The 11,761-nt window shown below is 44.7% G+C and overlaps 1 protein-coding gene across 1 annotated transcript; it reads left to right on the top strand.

Annotated features, from left to right (window-relative positions):
- The first annotated feature begins 546 nt into the window (after positions 1 to 546).
- LOC146174166 (uncharacterized) lies at positions 547 to 4,464 on the top strand. The gene is made up of 2 exons (XM_084585334.1): positions 547 to 1,621; positions 2,888 to 4,464. Exons 1-2 carry the CDS (start codon positions 547 to 549, stop codon positions 4,150 to 4,152), a joined length of 2,340 nt encoding a protein of 779 aa, XP_084441460.1. The 3' UTR covers positions 4,153 to 4,464.
- Positions 4,465 to 11,761: the final 7,297 nt, after the last annotated feature.

Raw genomic sequence — 11,761 nt, 5'->3', positions numbered from 1 at the left:
GCGATGCCAGGAAAGCGGCGACAGCGTTACAGGCGCTATCTCGAACCGGGAACAAGTGTTGAAGTCCCTAGACAGACTGTCGCCAATGCAAGCAAAAGAGCCAAAAAGACTTCAGCTGTTGTTCAGGTAGGTGTGCTTTATCCTATTAATGACGTAAGATCTCAGAAAGATTTTTTTTTCCTTGGAGTTACAATTTAAACACATGGATTGGCATCGCAATTTCTGCAGAGGCGCCGATTTAATATATAAGCGGGCACGGTGAGGCCGCCACCCTTACAAATGTCCCGATTTTAGAACCAGGTTGCAGTTTATTTTTCTGGGCAATAAAACCCATGAAATGTGTGGTTGCTGTAATTCGCTGCAAAGAATGGAAATTGCAATGCTTACGGAGAAAACGGCAAGCTGCATTATGTTTATTTTCATTTGCAGGACAACCAGCATGCAGGTACAGATGAATCCGCAAGTGTTCATGCAGAGGAGGCGCTGGTTCATGTCACTGAAGGCTCAAGTCCAAGTAGTACAGAGGCAACACAAGGTGATGCTGAAATGCAGCCTGCATATGCAGATGACACTGCCGACTCTGACAGTAGTGACCATAAGTCTCAAGCACACTACAACTCTGACGAAGAGTCTGCGGCATGCAATGCCAATGAAAGCATGGAACAGGATGATGAGAATGTTGAAGATGAAGCAGAACAGCAAGACTTTTGTAATGATTTCGACACCTACATTGGGAACCTTTCAAAGGAAACATTGCCACATCAGCCAACTACTAAAGCACAAGCACTGCTGTTGATTTTGTCTTACATTGTCACGGCAGGGCTTACTTGGTCGCAAGTAAAAGGTCTTCTCATACTTTTGAATGCCCTCTTTGGAAAAGAAGTTGTGCCACCTACCCCGTATATGCTGAGAAAGTTATGGAAAGACAAAAAAAAGGCACTGAGGCTACACTTATTCTGTCAGCGCTGCCATGAGTATCATGGAAGCACTCATGAAATGTCCAGCAGCAGTGAGGTCACTTGTGGCAACTGTCACATCAAAACTACTGTAAAAAATTTAATAGGAGTTGGAAGCTTCTTTGTGATTTTCGACCTCAAGCAACAGTTATCAGATTTGATCAGGCGTTCTTGCTCAGTTCTTTTTCAAAATCTTCAGAATTTGTCTACACTTATCCGGGAGCCAGGAATATACAGAGATATTACTGATGGTGACCTGTACAGGAGTATTCGCCGTCAACTCAGCATGACATGGAGTGACATCACTCTTACTTTCAACACTGATGGAGCACCTGTTTTTGAGTCATCAAAAAGCTCCATCTGGCCCATTCAAGTGATGGTGAATGAGCTTCCCTTCGAGCTTCGGTGGCGAAATGTGACCCTCACGGGACTTTGGTTCGCAAAGGAACATCCACCAATGCACATTTTTATGCTGAAGTTTGTTGAGGAACTGCAAAATATTGGCACAAATGTGTGGTCCCGTACAGGCACCATCGTAAAGTCTTCAGTCCATGCGATTCTGTGCTGTGTGGATTCACCGGCAAGGGCATCCATCCTCAACATGAAACAATTTAATGGTTATTATGGCTGCAGCTGGTGCCTTGAGGAAGGTACATGTGTCGATGGTAAGTTTCTTTCATTATTATACTTCATAAGGGCGTTTCATTTCCAATGGGTCCACAGTAATAACAACAATTTGGTGTCATAATGACACTATGAAGCTGCAAACTTATTGGTAAGCAAAAGCAACACAGCAATAAACACTGATATACCAAATAAACCAACCCAATGTATGCCTGCCTACTAACTGTTAGGTACATATAAGTGAAGGAAGTTTATTTTAATTGCATGCTTTTTGAACATAATCAGATGGTGAGGATGAAATCGACGGTTGAAGAGTCAAAATGCACTGCTATATTTCAGGAGTGAAAATTGTAATTTTGCTGTAAAAGAACTGCAGACTAAGCTAGTTGGTGTTGCTTCATAATGATGGTTTAACAGTGCAGAACAGACACAGACCAAGAAAGAGACAAGCACACGAACCAGCACTAATTTTGCTGCCATTTTCCGAACACTAGTAAAGATTGGAGCCGTGCCTGCTGAAGGATGAACATTTATTGCTACCTTTCTGTGAGGACGTAGCAGTCTGCTTAAAATGACCATTAGCCATGCAGTTTCATGTCTTGGTTTTGGTAGTACAACTGGCTGTACCTGGCATGGAACTCTGCTTCCATCAGAGCGGACAAAATTCTCGCATAGTATTCCAAAGTGCAGCTCTCATGGGCCTGTTGCTGTGTTCTGTTGATGGTGAGGGGATAATAGTCACAGTGCATGCGGAGGAAACCACAGGAGTAGAGTACAATGTTAGCAAAGGAAAAAAATCCGGGCATTGCATGAGTAGGCAAGAGCAGTGGCGACTCCTACTTCCCTTGTGTGCAGCCAAAGCCATGACTCAGCATTTGTCTATAGCATTTATGGTTTGAACACAACACTTGAACTCAAATATCACATTGTAGAGAAGCATAGTCATTGACTAGTGTTTTTTTTTATTACCTTTATCTTTATTGTGCTACTCTGGGATGTTTTAACAATTTTAGTGATAGGTTCTGTGTTAAAAGTTTTTAGTTTAGGGGAAGCCATAGAATGTGCATTTGTGTTACTTTGTTGAACGGCAGTTTTTGATATTTGACCATACGAAACCATCCAGAGGCAATAAAATTTTAGCTTGCAATCTGGCCTGATGCTTAGCTTAAAATTTTACTTTTGTAACCCCAAAATCTTCAATGGTGGCCTACTTTGTATCATGAGGAATGCTGCATGGCGGTTAGTGCAGACTTGGGTTGTATCTGTCTGTAGTAGATGGTAATGTAGCATGTTTTCAATTTTTACAGGCACAGTCAAGTACCTTTACAATGGCCAGCTAGCCTGTGAACGCACGCATAGGGGTGTGCTTCAAGCAATGCGAAATGCAGCACAATCTGAAGACACCTTTGAAGGCTTCAAGGGGCCATCCCCAGTGTTTAAACTGAAAGGCCTTGACCTCGTATGGGGTCTACCTCCAGACTATATGCACTGTGTACTGGAGGGCGTTACAAAACAGCTGGATGACCTGTGGCTGTCAGTTACAGGGTCACAGTTCTACATTGGGCGACACATCAGACCTTTGGACTCTAGACTACGTGCCATTAAGCCTCCCATAACCTTTTCTAGAACCGGACGACCCCTCTCGGAGCGTGCATATTGGAAGGCAACTGAGTGGCGGTACTGGCTCTTGTTTTATAGTGTCCCTTGTCTATCAGGGCTCCTTCCTCGGGCCTACCTTGTGCATTTTGGACTCCTTGTGAAGGCAGTGTTTTTGTTGCTGAAGGACACTGTGAGTGAAAGTGACATTTGTGCAGCTGAAAAATTATTGTTCTCGTTTGTGCAACAGATGGCTCGGCTGTACAGTCAAACAGCGATGACGTTCAATGTTCACCAGCTGCTACATCTGCCTAAGGCAACGCGCATGTTTGGCCCACTGTGGGGCACATCAACTTTTCCTTTTGAGGATGGAGTTGGCCGTGCACTGCGGCTTGTGTCAGCAGCCAAGCTTGTTCCTATTCAGGTGGCTGAACGATGCATTATGCATCAAACATATCGAGATTTGGAAAGCCAGTTGGAACTTCCTGCTCATTTGGCTTGCGCCAAGAAAAATATTGGGGCTCAGTGTAAAAGGACCTATCAGACATGTGCTCTCGGTATACCGCATTCTATTTCTTTTTCTGAACACCTTGGAAATATTTTCAACTTAAAATTTGGCTGTATACCACAAATGTCAAGGTACTTTCGTGCTCAAATTGGCAGCATTATTGTGCACAGTTCAGATTATTCGACACCAAAGAAGACCTGCTCATGCTATGTCAAAATGATAGATGGGTTTTATTGTTGTATACTTGGAATTTATGTAATCGGAGGCTCTGTGTATTTACATACTCAAAGATTACTTGCCACACCACTAGTGTTTGATGTGCCTCATATTGTGCAATGTCAACATCCACCTGCTGCTCAAAATAATTCTCTGTATTGTTCTGATGATGTGGCTGTGCAGTGTGTGTTTTTTTATGTGGATAATGTTTCGTACTTGTGTGAGGTGCCTAATCAGAAAGAAAGGGACTGATACTGGAGTAATGCATATTTTGTTTATTTTATGGGGTTTGCTGTGCCAAAGTGACCTGGGATATCAGGTGTGAAAGAAGTGAACAAGGGTTCAACAGGGTGTTGACAAGTTCCCTTGTCGAAACTCGAAACATGGCATGGCTTGTCAACTGAAGCTCCCCATCAATCTGTGTTCATTTCTGTTTTGTACTGTATAGCCATCTTCCTCTTGTTCTACCTTGAGATATGAGAGACGTTTAGTTTGGTTTGTGGGGTTTAACGTCCCAAAGCGACTCAGGCTATGAGAGACGACGTAGTGGAGGGCTCAGGAAATTTCGACCACCTGGGATTCGTTACCATGCCCTGACATTGCACAGCACACAGGCATCTTGCTTTTTCACCTCCATCGAAAAGCAGCCACTGCGGCCGGGCCCGCATCCTTGGGCACAGTAGTTGAGCACCCTAACCACTGCACCACCCTGGCGGGATAGGATATGAAAGACATTGTAGTTGTGGGCTGCAGATATTTTCGACCAAATGGGAATTTGTAACATGTGCTGGCATTGCACAATTCATGAGTTCGAATAATGTAAAAATGCTGTTGTGCCCATAGGCTGACATGAAATTCTCTGACGAAACTTAAATGACATGCCTTTTTGCATTCTCATAGGATGATTATGCTTTTCTCTTGTTTCTTTAGTGTTTGAAATGTTTGCTGCATTTAGTATAATGCTAGTTGTAGTAGTAGTATAAAACATTTATTTGGGCTACATAAGTTAAGTGGTGAAGTGTGAGGTTGATCGGGTCCTCAGTCCAGGACTCCGCTGACTGCTGCCGCTGCCCAAGCTCTCGCTAGCAAGATTCTTTGTGTCGCTAGGTCGGAACTATACAGGGCCACCTCCTAATCTGCCCACGTTGGGTTTTCTTTGCGAGGTATGGCTTGGTTTTCTTGGCAAGCCCATACCATATGGTAAAGGTCTGCTTTCTGGCCGCAAAATGTGCATTTAAGTGACAAAGTACCCGGACTAATTTTGTGCAGTCTAGCTGGGCTATTTTAGGACGTTTGTAAATTCCTTAGGTGACACTCCTCTGATTTATCGAGTCCTTTAGCAGGTGCTGGGCATGTTTGGCTCGCTAAGTGGACATGTTGCAGTATTTTGATATGTGGTCATGTGGGTGGAGTGATGAGGGATCTCGTGAGAAGAATGCTCGGCTGTGGCATGTGCACACTCGTTTCCCTGTACCCCTTGTTGACCAGGCACCCATATTAACTAATACTTTGTCTCAGGCCTGGTGTTTGGCTCGAGATAGAATTTCACAGGCCATGGGAGCAACCTGGCCTTACATGTGGTTTCTGTAGGTTGTTTTGGAGTCTGTGACGATGTATATAGAATTGGTATGTTTTGCAGCTAATGCAATCACTATCTCCTCCATTTGTGTGACGGCTGAATTTCTAGCCGTCAGCCCCACTGCCGATGACCTAGACAAATGACGGCTGGTGTTGTGATGCCTTCGCAGGGATCCGCAGCATTCACAAGCATTCACATTTGTCCTTAGAGTAGTTCGTATCCATCGTCCCAGCTCATGCTTTGCGTCGTGCCTCGTGATATTAGGGATGAATATTGTGTGGTAGGGGCATGGTGTGGAGTTTTTCCCTCCATTCATATGGTATGTCCTGTCTCTACTGCATGGTGCAAAGAAGGCTAATGCTGAGCTGTTCAAGTACTTGCAGTCCAGTGGCGGTACCAGAGAGACGGAATGTTTGCGTTACAAGATGAGTTTGTTGATGGTATTGTCCACGCAAAGTTTAAGGATCCGGTCGCTAGATGCAGTGAGAGGTACCCCTAGTCCGCCCACTTGTAGGCCATGTAAAGTATAGTGTCGAGTTACTTGAGGTCGTTCTTTCGTAGCTTGAGGTATGGGGTTACGCGTAGGTTATGCGGCTGATGACAAAGGCCTGGATTAGTTCAGCATGTCGTGTGCCATTCTTCTTGGTTGTAATATGTGAGATCATTCTGCTGGTTTGTTCACATGTTGTCCGAAGCTTAGCGATACTGTCACGTTGATCCCTTTGTTGCTAATGTACAGGCTGACGATGTGAATGGTGTCTGCTTAAGAAATGGGTGTATCGTGGATCGTAATTTGGATCGGTTCGTTGCTGCCACGGGGGTGCATGACTAGATGTTTTGAATTAAGTAAAAAAAATGAACAAGTGAAAAAGAACAGCAGGTAATTCCGCAGTCGACGACACAGTTTTGCACAGTGTTGATGGCTTTCTGGAGGGCATCCTCGACCTGTGCCACATTACCTCTTGGTGCCAGATGGTGATGTCATCTGCATGCAGGGCATGGTGTATGCCTTCTATGGCGTTCAGTCAGTCCGGTACATGCAAAAGGGCCAGGTTAAAAAGAAGCGGCGAGAGCACTGCCATTTGGGGTGTGCCCTTAGTGTCCATGTGGATATGAATGAGGTTGGATCTTGGATCTTGTATATTTGACTATTTTCCTGGAATTCCTTCACTTAGTTGTAGGTGCAGACTCCAGAGTGCATGCTTTGAAGGTTGTCCAAGATTTTGGAGTGTCTGACATTGCGGAATGATCCCTTTAGGTCGAGTGCCAATATGGTGTGAAAGCCTCGTTTACGGGCTGAGTCAACGACCTCATGTTTGATTTGCAGGGGGGACATCTTGAGTTGATAGGTGGCTTCGGAAACCAAACATACTGTGGTGCAGTAAGTTGTCTTCAAAGTAGCTAGGGAAGCGGAGCTGTACTGCTTTCTCCATTAGCTTGCCCATGCACGATGTGAGGGATATCGGGCGGAGATTAAAGATTATGATTTCCTTCTCGTGTTTGGGTATGAAGCTCACGTCTGCGGTTCTCCATTCATGCGATAGCGTCCTGCAATGCATAGTATGCATTACATATTGTCATAATTTGTTTTTATTTTTTTTATGTTTATTTCAGCCATTTATTACACCTTCTGCTTTGTTGTTGTGGTCCAACATATGTAATAAATCAGATTGCTGTATGTGACAACCTCAAACTGACATTTCTTTATGCTGTGTATGCTACAGGGGTGTAGCATACACAGCATAAAGTGTATGCTGTGTATGCTGTGTAGCATAGGGTGTATGCTACAGGAAAGCTGTGAAATAAATTCTTGCCTTTACCCCTACAGTGATACAACTAAATGCTGGAGCAAATGCCTCTTAACGGAGGTCTACCAGCCTGTCAGTGATGACTAGTTATCGTGACAATATAGCTAATACTTTTTTTGAATTGTTTAGATATAGTGATGCACATATCACAGGCTGGAAAGTGAGTGCAAAAATATCCACCACGGATTAACCCAGCATCATGAAAATTGGTGGTTGGGGACCTCCTTCAATAGACATGTATTACTTTTTTATTCAAAGTGCCTTAAATGCTGCTCTTCTGAATATTCAGTAAGGTAGTAGCAACATCATATATATACAATTCCAAGTAAACATCAGCCCTATTTTCAGCTGGATCATTGAACTAGAAATTACGTCCAGCTGCTGTGTCTGGTTCTTGTTTCCAGCTGGGAAATTTTGCACATCCAGATGGACTCCTGTCCTCATGTAGCATGAAAACAGCACACTAGAAATTCAGCTGTAAAACTGTTTTTCCGCCTGAAATAAGTGCCCTTGACAAAAGTCTGCCGATTGTCATTTTTATTTTTGATTTGGTGTTTTGTCCAGTGCTGGATTGAGATGAAGACTAAGGAGGCTGCAGCCTAGAGCCTCGTCTCCAAGGTTAAGAGGAGGGGGCCCATTTATTCTGACCTCCTTCATATATGTGAAAAAAACAGAGTGAGGAGATGGGCCTCGGCATAATCTGATTCTATTTAGCTTTTGGGGATACCTTGTCGAGCTGCAAAAACTAATTCCCCACCATATGAGAGGTTCCTTTCTTCTGACGTGATCTACACTTGCTTGAGAAGGTCTTTTAATGGTTTTCTTTAAAATGTGTTGCCCTGTGGCAGTGGGCAACCTAAACGAATATGTAACTGGAACACCAGATAGCAGGAAAGCCTTCCTTTTCAACCTTCATCACTATCACCCTACAGCTCTCAAACAGGCCATCATCCTGCAGATTTAGAAGAGGGACATGTCAAGAGTAAGAAGAGGTTGGAGCCACATAGCGGCTCTGCAGTGGCTACTCTTTTTTTTTACCAATTTATAAGAACCACCTGGTCTGACTATATCTGAGTGTGTTAAGGCCGGGTATTGCCCCTGTGTTCTGTGTGCTGCAAAATGCATCAATTTCACACTATGATCGCATCTTGTTCCTTTTTAGTTATCTGTAGTCAAAATGAAATGGGCTATATTGAAGTATAGAAGTGCAGACGGGAATGGGGGAGGGTGTTGCATGTTCATTCCGCCCAGGGCCCCATTTTTATTATTATAGCCCTGCAGTAGTTATCCCAGTGTGTATGTTGTCGATCACGCGGTAAAATTTCAATGATATATGTACATTTTGGCTTCGCGCGCGGAGTCGCCCAGTGTCACGTACGTGATTAACTTGCTGTACAGGTGTACATGCGCGCACTCGCCTTTCCGGATTGTCTTCAAAGGGCGCTGTTTCGGAAACGACGTCTGCTATACAGCTCGATCGCTCAATTCGCGTACTAGCGCAGCCCATTTCCGAGATGGACTATTAACAATAACGGCTGTGGTTGAAGGTATATGTCGGACAGAACAGCGGTACTTTCGATCGGGAACGACTATAGGGAAAACCCAAGTTTACATTGTACAATTAAGTGTGTGTTGCGCTGAGGCTATCTTCCCTCTTCCCGCTTACTGTCCGGAAAGGGGCGATTAACGTTCAAGTGCGTGAAAAACAGCATGCCTTTCGGTTATACACTTCTTGCCACAAGTCGCTGGGCTGCAGCGTTGAACTGCAAATTTACTCCTATTTTCGTGCAAATGGGCAATTTGCACGAAGTCCGGCGCCGCATAGCTTCTGCTCCTCCCGGTCCGAAACGGCACGCGTAGCAAGCGGCTTTACGATATGTATATATTTAAGCCCATACTGACGTCCGTTGTACGTGCCTTTCCGAGAATCAGTTATGTCTTCAGACACTTTGTTAATCTATACGCACATGAGCAGCAATGTTTACCTCACACGTAAATATGTAAATATGCTAGTGCGCGTCCGTGTCATATATATGCGCACTCAGGACACGTTTCACATGATTTCGGGCCAAATTCAGTCAATATGAGAGCCTGCAGTTAATCTGCTACAGCATTGGGTATGTCTCCTATACAAACTAGCTGATATATGCACGAATCCGCGCAATTAGACTTCTTGCTAGCAGTATACATGTTATTTCCGCGTCAGAGTGGATACACAAGTGTGGGGCTGACGTAGCCTCAAAGCTGCGCCCACAGGCAGACCGAGCTGCAAGCAGGTTTCTGCAGGATTCCGTCAAAGACACGCCAATAAGAACAGGGCTGCCAACAGACTCCTTCAGCCCCTTCAGACTCACGCCAGTAAATGCAGAGCTGCAAGTGCCGATTCCTTCAGAACTCTCACAGTCGCGCCGATGCAAACAGGATTGCCCGTAGCGAGGCTGACGGCACCTTCAGAACAGCAGCGATGCGATCAGGCTTACCTTCAGAGTCATTCAAGCGCATGTAGAGGTGCATTCAAGAGCATTCAAAAAACCTACTGGCGCCCTCAAGAATCTTGTTGGTGCCTTCAGAATACTTTGAAGGATTTTTTGACTGGGATGTCCTTAAAGAAGGTCAAAAACAAAGCTAAGAAACTGTGTGAACATTTGTATCTAGGAAAGCTGTGTAGTGCGATTTAAAGCAGCAAATACCTGAGCCTGGAGATGTTTTTCTGGGTAAAAACCCATAAGGAGGATTCCCCTTTTTGTCCGTGTGTAACTTGCACTCTCCCTCCCTCCTTTCTCCCTCCTTTGTTCGCTTGATCGCACACGCTATCACTTTCTTCTGCTTCGCTGTCAGTTCGGCTGTCTTCCATGCTCCCTGCTTCGCTCTCGTTTTCCACAGCATGTGCGAGTGATCCGTTACTGCTGTTGATGGAACTGTCATTATCACACTCGAGTCGTCTAAGCCTGGCGAGCCGTCTAAGCCATCTAAGCCTGGCGAAGACGAATCTTCAGCAGCCGCAAAACTTTCTGCTGTACAGAGCTTGTCATAAAATATACTCACGAGACACGAATAAAGGCTGACCTTGGCCAGCCTTGGCCACAACTTACTTGGCTTCTATTCAACGCCGTCACTCATGAGGGCGATCGTAGACACAGTAAAAACGCGTAAGAATTATATATCCTAGGTTAATGAGCAAGTCGCAAGCAGAGCTCAGTGCGAGAGAAGCAGACCGCACTAGACAGCCAAGCATAGGCAAGAATGCAGTGGCTGAGCAGGTGACACTGCAGTGCCGTGACTGCTGTAACTATGTCTCGGGATTTATAACATGTTTTCTACTTAACATATATTTTATAATATAAAAATAAAGACCAATAACACCTAAATGAAACATGAGTTTCTCTGGAAATAAATTTGTAAATCTATAGCTGCTCAGAAAGAAAGCATCCGAAGTCGTATGGAGCTCTATCCGGTAGTCTTGCGTTGTAATTGCGTTACTTGCGTTATGCATGTGAGTCTAAGCCCAACGTCTTTGTGATATTGAGGTTCTTGCTTGCGTCAGAAGAATCAAACATAGGCAATGACTTGTGCGTGAAGTTGCACTTAAAAGACCTCAACTGCTGTGCATGTTTAGCCGGCGTTTTTTAAAAAGATGTCAGCGCCTCCGACCTTTGCTTATGTTGTGTACCAGGAGTACTGGCGACTAACTGTGGACTTTAGCATGGTTAGGGACTACCACAGTGCAAGTGAATCGTTTCTAGGCAAGTTCAAAGAGATAAATTGCAGGTAGGTGGAGGATGCCAAGATCATAGAAGGGTAATGTGGTACTTCTCGGAGGTAAGGTGCATGGTATTTTTTACTGAGCAGTAGCTGTGTAGGCCGGAATCCGAGACATGCGTTTGATGCAGTAATAAATGGATCGAATGGAGTATGTCTCTTTAGTCGTCCCAGTTGAGATATTTGCTGTGCACCCTCATTAACACGCTGCTTCATTTGCGCGTGCATGACCGTCGGATGTAGGTAAAAGTCGTTACAGACCACACTTCACTTACGCGGTGGCTGGCTGTCTAGGCCAACGAGTGAGCGCTAGTGAGCCACTTAATCAGTCGATCTCTAGCGGAGATTGCTGTCATTCCTAGCTTTGCGCGTAGGTTCTGTGTGCTCTACAAGCAGTGCACTATTTGCATTTGACGGTGGTGGTTCCCACGTAAACATTCTGCAGAATAAAAGCTATATTAGCCACTGCCTCATGCGAAACTCGCTTCTTTCAGTCTTGGGCATAGCAAAATAGCGAACCTTTGGCCGAGCCCGGCAAAGTCCCGTGATGTGCGGGTATATGCACATCTATTCGGCTACGCATGAAAAAGGGACTGAAAGAAAATGAACCTTGCACACATGAGTGGCTGGCGGTGGCAGTAGATCATTCTTCGCCTGTCGTCAAAGAAAGAAAAAGAGAAGAAAACTCCGAAGGGACGCCATCCTCACAAAAACG

Source organism: Amblyomma maculatum, chromosome 11, assembly GCF_055883805.1.
Source record: "Amblyomma maculatum isolate TAMU_Amacu chromosome 11, ASM5588380v1, whole genome shotgun sequence".
Lineage (NCBI taxonomy): Eukaryota > Metazoa > Arthropoda > Arachnida > Ixodida > Ixodidae > Amblyomma > Amblyomma maculatum.
Note: the sequence above shows the minus strand (reverse complement) of the source record. Positions and strands in the feature narration are given on the sequence as shown.